The 16,928-nt window shown below is 50.9% G+C and overlaps 1 protein-coding gene across 1 annotated transcript in view; it reads right to left on the bottom strand.

Moving 5' to 3' along the window:
- Positions 1-38: 38 nt before the first annotated feature.
- Positions 39-16,928, bottom strand: part of XPC (XPC complex subunit, DNA damage recognition and repair factor) — a 36,175-nt gene continuing 19,285 nt past the window's right edge. The window contains exons 8-16 of the mRNA XM_079932845.1: positions 11,007-11,096; positions 9,286-10,182; positions 7,919-8,079; positions 5,084-5,165; positions 3,979-4,113; positions 3,697-3,866; positions 2,849-2,942; positions 2,266-2,355; positions 39-1,535 (exon numbers count right to left, since the gene is read on the bottom strand). Coding sequence (XP_079788971.1) covers positions 1,326-1,535; positions 2,266-2,355; positions 2,849-2,942; positions 3,697-3,866; positions 3,979-4,113; positions 5,084-5,165; positions 7,919-8,079; positions 9,286-10,182; positions 11,007-11,096 — 1,929 coding nt within the window. The 3' untranslated portion in view covers positions 39-1,325. The remainder of the gene's footprint in view (positions 1,536-2,265; positions 2,356-2,848; positions 2,943-3,696; positions 3,867-3,978; positions 4,114-5,083; positions 5,166-7,918; positions 8,080-9,285; positions 10,183-11,006; positions 11,097-16,928) is intronic.

The following is a 16,928-nucleotide window of genomic DNA, read 5'->3' as shown; positions in this document are numbered from 1 at the left end:
TTAGGTTCTAAATTGCTTTCAGTGGTTAAAATTGGTTTCAATTTTTGAGAAGGCACCTCAGTATTTCTAGCACTTAGAAACCTGCTCTGGTTTGTGTGGACTTACGCGGCTCCCACCTTTGCCGGTCTTCAGATCGTTCTCAGAGGTGGGAGGGAGCCGGCGGGACCCGGCACAAAAGGCATCCCGCATCTGCCGCTGACGAGCTGTGTGACGCTAGGCATGGCAGTGACCTGAGCCTCAGCTTCCTCATCTGTGACACGGGGACAGTGCCTCTCTATGGAGTGAGATAAAGCCCACGAGCGCCTGAAGAAGTGGGCGGCCGCGAAGTGTCCGCCCTGCAATTTGAACTTCTTTCCCCTTGTTACAGGATTTGAAGCAGGTGAGTGGTAACTTTCCAAAACCTGAGGTTTCACTCCATTTCCAAGATGCATCCTAGGAGCTGCCATCTGCCTGAAGAACTAGTTATTCCTGCAGAGACAGGGCAGTGCTCTTGACTCAACTCCCAGAAAACACGGTGCTCACTTCCAGGAGGGTGAGAGCCAGCTCTGGTGCACACAGTGCCAGACCAGGCGGTTTCCATGGCAACCCCCATGTGTTTCACAACAGGAGCCTGCCTGCCAGTTCTTGCTGCATGAGTCACACCCCAAGTATTTTGCTTGTTTCCCTTGGATAAAACTGACTCAAAATTTTAATGGCTCCTGTCAAAGATTAAATCATATCTCCTGGATTAAACATAGAAATAAAAAAATTCCATGTGTGTAATGGTAAGTTCCCAGCCTGTGGGAAAACAAGATCTGATCTTTAATGTAGTCACGACCTGTATACAGTCACTGTCATCCAAGTGTTCTTATCTGATGTAAAATCTGAAAGAAAACGTAGTCACGTCTTTCTAGAGAAATGCTTTATTTTTTTCCTCAAAATGTTATAAAAGTTATTTCTCCTAAATATCTACAGTGCATAAGGCTTTATAAATGTATCCAGTAATGAATAAAATCTCGTTTAACACTGATCCACTCTTCCTGACATTTCTCTAATTCTCATCGTTTGTCCTTTCCTTTCCTGACTTTAGCTCTTTGTTCTGGTCTTCTGCCACCACGAAGTGTTACCTGGGAATGTAGGTCCAGCCATGTCACCCTGAGACGGCCTGCGCTGACCTGCTCTCCCCCCACAGCGTCAGGCGGCTTCAGGGACCTGACTGAGGGCAACGAGGGGCCTGCAGAGAAGGGGCCCGAGTCTGCAACAGCACGCATGTCAGACGCAGGAGGGATCTATCCGGGAGCAAGGTCTGGGGCACGGCTGAGCCACTGAGGAGGTGACCACTCACATCACAGCTTCTCAAATGGGAACAGGTGGGAAGCTGCCTCCTTCTCCTCCCTCCTGCTCTTCCGGGGGCACTTCCGCTTCTCCTCTACCTCTCGGTTTTGGGGCCAGGAGGCTGCCAGGATCCTGGCCACTTCCGCTGGAGAGCTGGTCCCCTCCTCCTCGTCTGAAGAGAGTCCTCCTCCTGCGTCTGCGTGGGGAGCGGCTTCCTCACTCTGGGGGGGACAGTGGAGGAAGCCCCGTCAAGAGGCAGTGACGCCCCAGCAGCGCTGAGCCGTGACCCGGAGGACAGGGCTCAGCCCAGCAGGTCCCAGAGCGCTTGCTGTGCACACAGGGCTAGGGCCACAAAACTGCCCTTGGGGAGCTACGAGCAATCCAGGAGGTAACTGCGTTTTCTTCGTTTCTAAACAGAACAAGTGCACGAATGCACAGCATCAGCGCTCAGTGCCCGCTGCTGCGAGGACGGGCTGGGGAGGGAAGGGGGAGCCGTGCGTGGGGTCGCAGCTGCCCCCAGAGCGTGTCTGTGCGTCTCTGACCACTCCACGTGACTGTGTCCGGGGGGCCTCTGTGCCCCCATGGGAGCCCGCAGGGGCTGTGAGAGGGGCCTGAATGAGCACCTGTGGGCCTGAAGGGTGGTCACAGCCCCAGGGGCAGCACAAGGCCAGGAGATGCAGACACCTGTCCCCCGCCCCGAGTGGGCTCAGCACCAGATCCAGCCCATAGCAGGCACCCTCTTGTGCAGACAGGGCGGGGCTGGCGGAGCAGCCGAAGCCTGACTCCAGGACACCTTGGACACCTCCTCAACGTGGACAGGACGCAGGGCCTGGGAGACACAGGTCTGTGGCACCGGAACAGAGCTGACTTGATCTCTGAGCAGAATCGGCCCCTGGTTCCCTAACTCCGCCCCCCTCCAAACCTGGCGTGTCCTCCAAGGACCACCCTGACCTGAGCCCCGTAGCGAAGCCTCAGCCGCTCCCGGATGAGCAGCCCTTTGACCAGCAGCTTCCAGTTCCCCAGAGCCCGCTTCTCCCTTTTCTGCAAAAGCAAACAGAATGGAAAACACTGTGCACTGCCGTTTCAGGAACATAAAGATACAGGTAATGCTTCAGGTTAAAATAGTTTCTCAACCATACCAGGTGTGATTCATAAAGTGCTACACATGAAAGGCACCAAAACCAAAAACCTCTTAATTGTTACCAACTCTAAAGTGTTTAGTGGAGGAGGGGGTCCGGGACCTGGACCACGGGCAGCTCCCTTTAACAGAGGTGGGTGTCGGCAGCAGGGGTAGCGGGCCCCAGAGCCCGGATCCAGGCAGACAGTGGACAGAGACAGGGTTCTGAGGGGCAGGCAGGTCGTTGCTCAATGCTGCCTCCCAGGAAGAAAGAGCCAGAAAGAGGGCTGAACCCGGGCTCTCCCCTTCTCTTACACGTGGAGTGAGGGAGGCTGGAGGGAACACCAGCTCCGCTGTGTGCGCTTCCCCACCTTTCTGCTCCCCCCTCCTGGCCCCTCCCAGGCCCTGCCTGCTCACCTCCTTCTCCTTCTTCTCAATGAGCGCCTGCTCGTTCTCCCAGGCGGCCAGGAGCACATCTTTATATTCTTCACAGATTATGTAGCCATCGGTTCTGTGGGGATCAACACAGATGGTCTCTCGAGTCTGGGCCTGCTCTGGCCTCTCCACTCCCCTCCGTGGGGGACAGTGGGCTGCTCCTAAGCACTTGGGGCCCTGAAGTACTTCCAGGGTCAGCAGTCCACAATCCCGGCCACAGCTGCTGGCTGACACCACCCATGCAGGAGGCAGGCCCGTGGACCCCAGGCTATGTCCTCTTCCCCAGCCCCTCCCCACCCCCACTGCAGGGCAGGACAGAGGTCACCAACCAGGAAGGATGCTGACCCTATTCAGTCACCCTGACCACCCCCAGAACACTGTTAATCCACATCGTTAGGATGCTGGTTTCGCAGCTTTCACTGGTTTTGCAGCCTCTGGTTGGAAGCCAGAGTAAAAGTATAAAACATCGAGGGTTAAGGCTGATTTTGCAAATCCAGAGTAAAACCTTAGGGCTTCCCTGGTGGCGCAGTGGTTGAGAGTCCGCCTGCTGATGCAGGGGACACGGGTTCGTGCCCCGGTCTGGGAAGATCCCACGTGCTGCGGAGCGGCTGGGCCCGTGAGCCATGGCCGCTGAGCCTGTGCGTCCGGAGCCTGTGCTCCGCAACAGGAGAGACCACAACAGTGAGAGGCCCGCGTACCGCAAAAAAAAAAAAAAAAAAAAAATAAGAGCCACTGGGCCTCAACCCCTGCCAGCCCCACACCAACCTCCCGCCCCTTCTCCATAACTTCCCCCCACCCCTTCTGGCCTCCATGGGAGGCCCCTCACGCACATGGGATGGGAGTAGCCTTTGTGGAAATCGAAGCCCGTAACAGCCTGGGCACAGTCAATGTTCAGCTTTCGGGCCACGCGGTGCAAGTTGGGCAGGTTCAGCTGGACGCAGCCGACAGGCATCATGCCGGGCAGGAAGAGGTACACGTTGCCAAATTCGTTCCGGGGGACCTGCGGAGGGTGGCACACTGGGTCCGGCGGCCACAGAGGGAGGTGGCCTGGTACCGACTGAGCGTGGCCCTTACCTACCAGGTGGCCTGGTACCACTGAGCGCGGCCCTTACCTTCCCGTCCACAGCCACTGGCGGCTGGTACTCCTCGGTCTGCCACTTGCCAAACAGGCCCAGGTCATTGTAGTCCTGCAGTTGCGGCTCAGCCAGGCGGGCTCTCCGGGCCCGGTTGGAATAGCCTTTTACAACCTACACCCGAGGGGACAGCCACAGTTAATAACAAAGGCAACCACTTCCTGAGCATTCACTGTACACCGGGCACTGTTCTCAGTGCTTCTGTGTATTGATTAATCTTTTCAACAAACCCAGGAAGTAGAGCCCATTATCGCCTCCATCTTACAGCAGCCTAGGAGGTGTAAACAGTTCACCTACAGTCACACAGCTTGTAGAGCGTGTGTCTTGAACAGCTATGCTGTGCTTGGTGTCCATCACTGAAGGGGAAATTGGGACTCAGAGATGTTCCTGTGGCCGGTGAGTGACGGGGCCTGCTTTTGGCAGTGACCGGCTCCCCGTGCCTCAGCCCCTTCCCACCAACCAGAGGCCCCTGCACCCTGGCCCAGCTCCCTGGGTCTCACAATGCGAAGGGCTCCTCCGAGGGATCTGACAAAGAAAAGCGACTGTGTCTCATGACTGGCCACCGTCCTCCGCCGGCTGAAGCGGGCCCTATGTCCCGTGACAGCCTGTGTGGTCTGCACTGAATTCATGCGTCTGTGGGCAGCTGACCGGCTAGAGAGGGAATGAGGCATTGGGGCTGCACGCTGCCATCTCACTAGCTCTGGCCTTGGACAGGTTTCCCTTTCTGAGCTCCTGTTTTTTCATCTGTACAACGGGCATCCTGATGCTAACTCCTGTGAGACTCAGCAAAGATCACATACATGCAAAATGAAGGGACAGTGAGGGCGGGTGGGCCTGTCCACGCCAGGCAGGGCTCCGGCCTCCCAGAACAAATGGGTGACATGGTTCTGACCCACAAGGCCAAGGTTCTGACCCACAACACCGGGGCTTGGAGGGCTGCTTGCTGGCCTAGATTTCCTGTGTGCTCGGGAAGGCCCATCTCTTACAAGGTCCTCAGTAAAGATGCTCTTCTCCTCTGATCCTCTCAAGCCAGAACAGTCTGTCCCCACGCGTGCGCGGCAGCCCACAGTCCCGTGGCTGTTACCTTGTAGGGCACTTCTCCAAGCCTCACCACTCGGGCCTGTTTCAGCCACGTGTCCTTGGAGTGCAGGGTGTGCACGCAGTCCCTAAGGAGCCAACGGGAGACAAGACAGGGTTCACGCCCACTGAAGCACCCCGTGCCCAGTAGCCCGCAGGGCCCAGCTGCCTCCTCTGGCCCCCCAGGAGAAGGGGGAGCTCGGCCCTGGAGCGTCTCCCGGGGCACCAGGGGCCTGCGTCAGGCCCACGGTTAACAGGCACCTGCTGTCTCGCAGGGGGATGCATCCACTCACAAATCCCAAACTAAATGGCTTCCCGTGGTGCCTTCCTCCTCCTCCCGCCAAAGGGCCCAGCAGCCGGGGGCGGGGGGGGAAAAGCCAAGCAGCACAGGTGCAAGCCCCCCAGGGTCTGGTCTGCTCCTGAATACCAGAGACGGGGAGGGAGGGGCGAGTGTCCAGAGAAGGGGTGGGGAAGCCAGAAGACAACAACACGGAGACTACAGTAAGCTGACAAAGTACACAGGTTAGGATGAATGCACACAGAGCAATCGGTTCCACCTGGCTCTGGCTTCGCTCTCCTTCCAGAGCTTAGAGCCACACCCTGCCTCACATTCCAGCTGCTTCCTGCTGAGCCTTCAGCAAGGCCCGCCCTTCAGTAGGGCTCCAAGGAGCAGGGGCACTAAGCTCCCTGTGGTGCGGACATCCGGCCCTTTGCCTACCCCCGGGCTGAGGCTGACGTCCAGCACAGTGCACCGGACAGGGTCACACCTCCTCTGTGCCCCTTCCTAGCGGGGTGACCCCCGATCCATCAGGAACGGTGAGTGCTGCCTCCCTGCCTCACAAGCTGCTGGCGGGACCAGAGCCAAGGGCTCCACACGCGTACCCACCGCAGGGGCACATCTCTGCCTGAAAGAGTGACTGTCACAGTCGTGGTCTTCCGGGAGGAGCGGAGAAGGGGCAAGCAGGTGGGCATCGTCTGGACATTCATAAGGATAGCAGAGGGAAGTGGGCACAGACAGCCCGTTCAGAATAAATCTCAGCTTCTAACCACTTTACATCTATTAGGACACTACTCAAGAAACAAAACAAGAACTGGCGAGAATGTAGAGACAGTGCGACCTTCATGCTCTGCTGGGGGACATAAAATGATGCAGCCACTGCAGAAAACAGTGCGGAGGTTCTTTACAAAGTTAAACAATCATCATGTGATGCAGAAATCCTACTTCTGGGCATATACATCCAAAAGGACTGAAAGCAGGGTCTCAAGAGATGTCTGTGCACCCATGTTCATAGCAGCACTAAAAGCAACAGCCAGAAGGGGAAGCAACACAAGTGTCCATCAATGCATGCCATGGATGCCAGTCAGAAAAGGACAAATGCTGTAGGATCCACTTCTATGAGGTGCCTGGAGGAGTCAGATTCATAGAGACAAAGTAGAGGGTGGTTACCAGGGCCTGGGTGGGGGGAGGGGGGTTAGTGTTGATGGGGACAGTTTGGGAAGACAGAAAAGTTCTGCAGATGGTGGTGATGGCTGCACAACAATGTGAATGTACTTAGTACTACTGGACTCTTAAAGCGGTTACATGGTAAATTTCGTTCTGTATATTTTATTACATTAAAAACAGGAAAAGTCTGCCTCGAAAGCTTTCTCCAGGCAGGGACCCCCTTGCCACCAGATGTCCCCTGCACGTGAGGACACCTGTGCTGTATCCTCCATTGAGGTCGCCAGGCCCTGGACGCTGACTGTCGGCAGCTGGGCCCCTGACCAGCCAGGGGACAGAAAGCTCCCACAGTGACCCTAACCGGAGGGTCAGGGATGACTCCCTTCGGGGCTGAGCTGCAGGAAGTAGCTCTCAGGCAGAGGACTTGAGCCACCTACTCCTGTGAGTTTCCCTAAGTTTCCTTTTCTGTCTTCCTTTTCTCATTTATTAAGAACATCCTCTATTTTGTGGTCTTGCATCTTGGTCTTGGTCTTTTTAGAGTTTCTAAAAATCACTTATTTTCTTTCTATTAACATTTCTTCCATTTCTTCCATTGTTAATGCTGACTCACCTTAAGTTTATTACATTTTTTTCTCAGTTTTAACTTTGTATATATTTTGTTTTCTATGCTGTTCCCTTCCCCCCCTTCTTTGGCAATGTTTTTACTGTGGGGAAAAAACACACATAAGATAAAATTTACCCTCTGAACCATCTTCCGAGTCTACAGCTCAGTGGCATCTAGTACATTCATACTGTTATGTAACCGTCACCACCATCATCTCCAGAACTTTCTCCTCTTCCCAAACTGAAACTCTGTCCCCATTAAAATATCTGCTCATTTTAAGTTTCATTATCAAATCCTTTATTCCTTCCTTTTGCATGTTTTTTGACTTCTGTTTTGGGGGGTGTTTTCTTATTACCCCATATAATCCTTATCTGTCCTACGTATCTTTCCCCCCATAGCTTTTCTCCCCCTGCTGATCTTTTTTTTTTTTTTTTCTATTTATTTATTTATTTTTTGCGGTACGCGGGCCTCTCACTGTTGTGGCCTCTCCCGTTGTGGAGCACAGGCTCCGGACGCGCAGGCTCAGTGGCCATGGCTCACGGGCCCAGCCGCTCCGCGGCATGTGGGATCTTCCCGGACCAGGGCACGAAGCCGTGTCCCCTGCATCGGCAGGCGGACTCTCAACCTCTGCGCCACCAGGGAAGCCCCCTGCTGATCTTGTAATCCCCGTGGTTTTCATTTCCAGGCCGCAACCTCTCTGCCATGCCCCCCGCCCACAAACGGCATGCGCACACCGTGAAGCTCGAACCCCAGCCCGGAGAAGGCTGCTAATCCCAGGCCGCCGGGCGACTCCTCACCTGGAGTAGACAGCCTCTCCGCGGCAGTACCCGAGGATGGCAGCCGTCTCGGGGTAGATGGCCTCGTACTTGAGGAGGTGCCTCTTGAGGGCGTACAGAGGGTGGTTCTTGTACATGCCTATGACGGTGGGCAGAGGCTGGTCCAGGTGCCTCGCCTGAAACTGCAGAGGCCGAGAGACGACGTTGGGCGTGGTGCTCGGAGAGGGAGGGAGGTTGGCGGCGACCCCCGAACTTGCCCAGGTAACTGACGGTGCCGTGGGGCTTTCGGGGCCCCAGGGCCGCCGCACCACGCTGTGACCTGGCGTTCTGTCCCACGGGTTTAGGTGCCTCGGAAGCTCCGCAGGGGCCGGTAATCCTGCAGCTCGCAGCAACAGAAAAGTCAGCCCTACCCTCTGACACCTCGGCCGGCCCGAGCAGAGCCTTCCTCGGGAGGAGGCCTCACCTCAAGTGACACCACAATTCTGTGACACGGGTTCAGCGGCTCGGCTCCCCCGGAAACCAGAATGAGCACTCACACCTTCTCCGTCCACTACGATCAACACATGTTCTCCCCGCCGCCTCAAGGAGCCTAGCTCCTCGCAGGCAAGCCCACTGCTCTCACCTGCATCCCACTCACCAGGTCTCCTGCATTTCCCCGCAGCATCTCTTCAAACCCCGACAGACAAGGGAGGAGCGGCAAGTGGGGAGCAGGAGGGACCCCGCTTGGCCAGCTTGCATGACAAGCCCTTGAACCAGGTCAGTCACAACACGCTCTGCACGACTCCCACGACCCTGTCACCTCTGAGCCACACCCTGAGCGATGCAGTGCAGAGGGACGACTCCCTGCCCCGGGGAAGTGGGAATAATTCTCTAGCAAGTCTGCCCACCCTGCGCTGTGGGCAGCCCTGCACAAGCCCCCGGCCCTCTTCCGGGCCCACGGCTGTCCCACGACTCAGGGACGCGCTACTGCTCCAGAAGCCGCCCCCCAGGGTGCCCCTCAACAGACAAGCCATCTCCTCAGCCCTCCTCCTGGGAGCTGAGTGTGCCGGGTCAGGGCAGGGGTGCTGGCGTGCACACCTCTGCGCGTGTGCACGCTGAGAAGGGGGACCAATTATGTTACTGCGTGTTTTCCTCTTTCACTCAGGACTACTTACCTGACGTAAAGCTCCAAATTTATAACTGGGCAACAACTGAAAGTACACAGGCTTTGAAGCCAGAGCAACCTGGGTTCAAATACAGGTTGGCTCATCTCTCAGACTCTAAACGTTTAGCTGGTAAAATTAAGGCTACGATAACCCCAGCTTTGTACTGTTGCTGTGACAATTAATTGAGGTAAAAACACAACACGGGGCTGGGCATCCAGCAGGTGCACGTGCGCAAGGCCTCACCTCCTGGTCCTCCTTCTGCTCCCTCTCCACCAGCGGGCTCCGGTAGGGTCGCAGGGTCTCGGCCCACCACGCGGCATCAACCCGGCACTTTCGGGTCACCGTCATCCAGGCAGGGTCGTACCTCTGTGTGACATCGCGCAAGCAGCCGTCGCTGTCGATGCCCACGATGTAGGTCACAGGCTTGGTGGCATACTGGTAGCAGGTCAGGGGCTGGCCCACTACACCGTGCACACAGTCCACGCACACCCACTTCTCCTCCTGCTCAGAGAACACCTCCAGCCACTGGTCCACACCAGCTGCTCTCCGGCCGTCTGCTTCCTCACCATCCACGGGCATCTTACGCTTGCCTCTCTTACGCTTACTGCTGGAAGCGCTTACAGACGCTTCTGGAAAGCCAGGGGGCTGACCGTCGCTTCCACGCTGGGACCTGGACTCCCTCTTGGACCCCACCTTCATCCTCTGAGGGGCGGCGGCCCTCCTCTGCCTTGGAAGGCCTGGCTCAGAATCCTCGTCGGATGGGCGATGGCTGTCCGAGCTGGAGAGCTCAAAGTCAGAGCTGCTGCTGGCCTTGTCACTCCCGCTCTCCTCTTTGTAAGACACCCTGGCGGCCGCCTGCCGCTCCCGGCCCCGCGAACGCCTCTGGGTCCCCTCCGTCTGCCCCCCGGCCTTGCCCTCTTCTTTCCTGCTGGAGGAGGGCTCTCTCCGTTTCTTCCTGGTGGCAGCCGCCTTGCTCCCCTTCGCTTTGTCAGGTGCACTGCCAGTGCCCTCAGAAGACATGTCCTCTCGTCTGCTTCCTCTGCTGGTCTCTGGTTTGCTTGGCTTTCCAGGAACTTGGCTAGAAGTTTCTGAGGAGCCTCCAGGACCCTCTGTGGATCTCTCCTTGGAAGGTTTCTTTCCCTTAAACAGAATAGGAAATTTTTGTGTTTTCTTTTTTTGCTAGTGATGCAATAAAGACTCTGGCATCTAATGGGGCTAAGTCACACTGGAACACCAGCGTACACAAGACATTCCCGGCTCAGACAGTGACAGACTGGCTACCCTCCAGGATTGTAAGAAAGCAGTCACTAAATTCTGCAGCTCCTTAAATAAGGCCACACTCTAATTCTTTTCAATACAAAGTGTAGCACAGGGAAAAGAGCACAGGATGTGGAAACAAACCCGGGTTCAAACTCCACTTCTGCTTTCTCATTTTTTATGTGATTCAGATAAATTATGTAACCTCTGAGTCTCAGTTTCCTCAGCAATAGTACTCACCTTGCACATAAGGCATTTTGCAAACAAAGTCACAGCATTAAGAATTCAGAAATTATTAAACTTGACTCCTGGACCGAATTTCGGACAATGCCAGCACCCCAAGGAGCACAGTGTTCAGCCTCCTTGGATGACGGCAGAGCTCTGAGTCCTCACCGTCCTCTCTCCGCACTGCTGAGGATGACCAGTACCTTTTTATTCTACCATTTACAGAACAGAAACCAGAGCACGAAGGAGCCCAGGCTCTCGCAGGCCCCTCTACGCACGCAAAGCCCGGCTGCTAGATACCCACCCAGGCGCCCAGTCTTCCCAGCACAGGGCCTGTGCCAGGCAGGCTCAGAGGAACCCTGGTCCACGAAGACTGATTTTTAAAAATCGTCTAATGAGCAGATCTGTTTGCTCTAAGTCTCATAATTTCTCACTCCTCCCTGACCAACTACTCTTTTCTCTGAAAGCCCCGGGAACCTCACCTTTGCTGCTGATAACTTCAGAGGAATTGGCTGTAGAGACAGTACAAGTCGGGTAGGGAGATGTAGGGCCCGGAGAATCAGTAAAAATATCTATGATGAAAAAGAACAACATGCTTATCCTCAGGGAAGAATGAAGCATTTGCATAATTCCAAGCTGTTTGTTGTGGTGCCTATTTATAAAAGGGAAACAACCAACTTGTCTAACAGTAGAAGCCTGGAACCCTCAACACTATTAAAATGATGCTGTAGAGATTTATCTTTGTAGAAAAATGGGGAAAGGTAACCATATATTAAAGGAAAATAAATGTTTGCTTTTTAATGAGTTATGTTAATTTTTGTAAGAAAAAATCGTGTCCAGACATAAACATGTATGTGTATTTGGAAAAGCACCCATATTGGGTTATGGGTGTTTATAGGTGTTTGGTTTTTTTCCAGCTTACCTATCTTCTGATTGTTCTGTTTTCAACATGTGTTGTGTTTGTGATAAAACAGTAAAGCAAAATACCACTTCGAGAGAAAAGGCATCATCATCATCAGGCCCGAGAACCCCTCCCGTGCACTCAACCTCCCCAGAGCGAATATTTCAACCAGAGGCTGCAGCTCTAAAAATTCTGTGAACTTGGAAGGATGGGAGCCTCCTCATGGGAATTAACCTCCAAAACAACAACAGTGGGACAGCACGTGAGCAAGATCTTCCCACACAGACCTCAGGGTCCTGGCGTCCTCATGAATCACTACAGTCACCTTCCCTCCTCGGAAAGCAAGAGCAAAAGTCAGAAACAGGAAGGCAGGTTTTCTGTGAAAAGCCAGTTATATTGAAAAAAATAACTACTTTTGCCTTGTTTCTTCTGGAGTTAAAAATGGCGGATGAGAAAACATCAAAGAAACCCAAATTGAGGAACTCTACAAAATTCCTAAAAAGCACTCCTCAGGGGCGCTGGGGTGACAAGATCACTAATGCCTGGACTGCATCCTGGGACAGGAAAAGGGCATCAGTGGGAAAACGTGGAAAACAGAACTCACCCCTACAGTGTGGCTGACCACACGCTCTTAACTGGCACAGTGCACACCATACGAGTGTTGGTTGGCTCCTCACTTTCTCTGTGTGTGGGTGGTGCAGGGGCATGGGTGTAAAAGGCAGGGAAACCGAGCACCAGCAGGCGGCTGAATGATGGTTTAAACCTAGAACCTCCATCCGGAACATCCCCACCTCGTCCTCCTCACAAGACCACAGGGAAGACTGAATAAGGTCAGGTACACGACAGCACTCTGGAAGCGATCTTGTGCCTCACAGAGACGCGTGGTCACCACCTTTCACAAGTACGTCACTGAAGAAAAAATTTAAGTTACAAAACTGTATGACCCCTACACTAAATACAAGGTGAGCCAAGTGAAAAGGACGAATCCTAGAAACATACAAATTACCAAAACTAACTCAAGAGAAAACAGAGACTCTGAGAGACTGAGTCAAAAATCAAGCCCTCCCAATAGAGGGGGATCAAGACAGCAGAGTATGAGGACGTGGAGCTCACCTCCCCCCACAAACACACCAAAAACACATCTACACGAGCAATAACTCCCACAGAAAACTAACTGGAAACTCACAGAAGATCTCCCATAACCAAAGCTGCAAGAAAGATCTCCATGTAATCGGGTAGGATGCAAAAAAGAAAGGTACCAGGTTGGGACCGGCACTCCTGGGAGGGATCTGTCAGGAAGAGAAGGTGTCCGCTTGCCCTGGGGAGTCCCCTTCCTGCTGGGAAGCCCACTGAGACAGACAGGAGGGCTGGAGAAGCCTAGACTCTACTCAAGAGGAGCATGCGGGCTGGCTTGCTAACAACCAGGACAGAGAGACCTGCCCTGGTGGTGGCCGCCTCCCCGCACTTCCCAATTCAAAGGGGCGAATGCCCTGGCCCTGCTCACTCCACACCGCGGCCTGGCGTGAGATCAGTGCAGAGACTGGGTCTAGCCGCGCAGAGGCAGACGGGGTGCCTAGGATGTGATCCAGGTGGGACTGTGAAGACTCCCGTCAGTGCACACACAGGGGCGACGGGGCACGCTGGGAAGACAGTGTCAGCGCATGCCACACGTGGCACCTCAACAAGGTGCAGCAGCTAAGCAGTGAATTTCACGTAGAACCTACAAGATGCTGCCACGAGAAACTCGCTTCATGGCAAAAGACGCACACAGACTGAAAGCGAAGTATGAAAAATATTTCATGCAAATGGAAACAACAAGCAAGCGGGCACAGCAATACTTAACAAAAGACAAAGCAGACTTCAAAACAAAGACCATACAGAAAGACAAAGAAGGACATTACATAACAATAAAGGCATCAATACAACAGCGTATTACACTTGTTAACATATACGTTTCCAATACAGGAGCACCTAATTATATAAAACAAATATTAACAGACGTAAAAGGAGAAATTCACAGGAATACAATAACAATAGAGGACTATAACATCCCACCTACATCAATGAACAGATCATCCAGACAGAAAATCAGTATGGCAACAGAGGTCCTAAATGACACAATGGACCAACTGTACTTAATAGATATCTACAGGACACTAAATAAGAAAAACACCAAATATACATTCTTTTCAAGCCAGCAAGGAACATTCTCACCGATAGACACATACTTGGTCACAAAACAAGCCTCAACAAGTTTAAGAGGACAGAAATATTTTCAAGCATCTTTTCTCACCACAACGGTAAGAAACTAGAAATCAACCATAGAAAGGAAAACAGGAAAAGAACAAACACATGGAGACTAAACAACATGTTACTAAAAAGCAAGTGGGTTGATGATGAAATCAAAGAGGAAATCAGAAATATCTTGAGACAAATGAAAATAGAAACACAATCTTACAAAATCTATGGGATGCAGCAAAAGCAGTTCTAAGAGGGAAGCGCATAGCAATACAGGCCTTCCACAAAAACAAGAAAAATCTCAAACAAGATAACCTACCACCTAAAAGAATGAGAAAAAGAAGGACAAACAAAACCCAAAGTCAGCAGAAGGAAGAAATAATAAAGATCAGAGAGGAAATAAAAGACATCAAAAAAGCAATAGAAAAGATCAATAAAACCAAGAGCTGTTTTTGTTTTTAAGATAAACCAAATTGATAAACCTCTAGCGAGGCTCACCAACAAGGAGAGAGGACCCAAATAAACAAAATAAGAAATAAAAGAGAAACAACTGAAACCACAGAAAAACAAAAAATCATGAAAGAATACAAACAGTTGTATGCCAACAAATTGGACAACCTAGAACAAGTGAACAAGTTTCTAGAAACATACAGCCTGTCAAAACTGAGTCAAGAAGAAACAATTTGAACAGACCATTCACTGGAAGTGAAATACAACCTATAATTTAAAAAACTCCCTGCAAACAAAAGTCCAGTACCAGAGAGCTTCACTAGGGAATTCTACCAAACATACAAAAAGACAAAAACAAAAACTTAAATCTATCCTTCTCAAACTATTCCAAAAAAATGAAGAGGAGGGAACACTCCGAAATTCATACTATGAAACCACCATTACCCTGATACCAAAACCAGACAAAGACACTTACAACCCCAAATCTTTGATGAATATAGATGCAAAAATTCTCAACAAAGTATTAGCAAACTGAATCCAACAATACATACTAAGGATACCACACTCAAGTTGGATTCACTCCAGGGTTGCAAGGATGGTTCAAAATATGTAAATCAATCAATGTGATACACCACATTAACAAAAAAATAGATAAAAATCACATGATCATCTCAATAAATGCAGAAAAAGCATTTGACAAAATTCAACAACGATTCATGATAAAAATTCTCACCAAAGTGGGTACAGAGGGGACATAACTCAACATGATAAAAGCCGACCATGTCAAATCCACAGCCAACATAATATGCAACAGTGAAAAACTGAAGGCTTTCCCAATAAATTCAGGAACTAGACAGGGATGTCCACCCTTGCTGCTTCGATTTAACATAATATTGTAAGTCCTAGCTACAAGAAAAAGAAATAAAAGGCATCCAAATTGGAAGGGAAAAGGTAAAACTATCACTATTTGCAGATGACATTATATTCTATATAGAGAACTCTAAAGTTTCCACATAAAAACTATTAGAACTAATAAATGAATTCAGCAAGGCAGCAGGATGTAAGATTAATATACGGAAATGTACTGTGTTTCTATACACTAACAATGAAATAATCAGACAGAGAAAGTAAAAAAAGCAATCCTGTTTATTAAAATTGCATCCCCCCCCCAAAAAAAAACCCAAAAAAACACAAAACACAAAACCTAGGAATAAACTTAACCAAGGAAGTAAAAAGATCTATTTGCTAAAACCATAAAACACTGATTAAGGGAACTGAAGATGATTCAAAGAAATGGAAAGATATCCCATGCTCTTGGATTGGAAGAATTAATATTGTTAACATGAACATACTACCCAAAGCAACCTACAGATTTAATGCAATCCCTATCAAAATACCCATGACATTTTTCACAGAACTAGAATAAATAATCCTAAAACTTATATGGAACCACAAAAGACCCAGAACTGCCAAAGCAATCCTGAGGAAAAAGAACAAAGCTGGAGGCATAACCTTTCCAGACTTTATACTATACTACTATACTACAAAGCTATAGTAAACAAAACAGTGTGGTGTTGGCATAGAAACAGACATATAAATCAAAGGAACAGAATAAAGAGCCCAGAAATAAACCCACACACGTATGGTCAACTAATCTATGACATAGGAGGCAAGAATATACAATGGAGAAAAGATAGTTTCTTCAACAAGTGTTGCTGGGAAAATTGGACAGCTACATGTAAAACAATGAGATTAGAACATTCCCTCACACCACATATAAGAATAAATTCAAAATGGCTTAAAGACCTAAATGTAAGATCTGAAACCATAAAACTCCTAGAAGAGGGCTTCCCTGGTGGTGCAGTGGTTGAGAATCTGCCTGCCAATGCAGGGGACACAGGTTCGAGCCCTGGTCTGGGAAGATCCCACATGCCGCGGAGCAACTAGGCCCGTGAGCCACAACTACTGAGCCTGCGCGTCTGGAGCTTGTGCTCCGCAACAAGAGAGGCCGCGACAGTGAGAGGCCCGCGCACCGCGATGAAGAGCGGCCCCCACTCGCCGCAACTAGAGAAAGCCCACGCACAGAAACGAAGACCCAACACAGACATAAATAAATAAATAAATAAATAAAAATTTAAAAAAACCCCACAACTCCTAGAAGAGAACATAGGCGGAACACTCTGACATAAATTGTAGCAATATTTTCTTGAATCAGTCTTCTAAGGCAAAATAAATAAAAGCAAAAATAAACAAATGGGACCTAATTAAACTTAAAAGGCTTTACACAACAAAGGAAACCATTAACAAAATGAAAAGACAACCTACTGAATGGGAGAAAATGTTTGCAAATGATGAGACTGACAAGGGTTAATATCCAAAATATACAAACAGCTCACACAGCTCAATAACAAAAAAAACCAAACAACCTGGGCTTCCCTGGTGGCGCAGTGGTTGAGAGTCCGCCTGCCGATGCAGGGGACACAGTTTCGTGCCCCGGTCCAGGAAGATCCCACATGCCGCGGAACGGCTGGGCCCGTGAGCCATGGTCACTGAGCCTGCGCGTCCAGAGCCTGTGCTCCGCAACGGGAGAGGCCACAACAGTGAGAGGCCCGCGTACCGCAAAACAAAAACAAACAAACAACCCAATCAAACAATGGGCAGAAGACATACGGATGGCTAACAGGCACATGAAAAGATACTCTACATTGCTAATTATTAGAGAAATGCAAATCAAAACCACAATCAGCTATCACCTCACACCTGTCAGAATGGCTATCATCAAAAAGCCTACAAATAACAAATGTTGGAGAGGATG

This window comes from Stenella coeruleoalba (assembly GCF_951394435.1).
Source record: "Stenella coeruleoalba genome assembly, chromosome: 10".
In the NCBI taxonomy this organism is placed as follows: domain Eukaryota; kingdom Metazoa; phylum Chordata; class Mammalia; order Artiodactyla; family Delphinidae; genus Stenella; species Stenella coeruleoalba.
The sequence above is the reverse complement of the archived record's forward strand: the minus strand, read 5'-3'. Positions and strand labels throughout refer to the sequence as shown.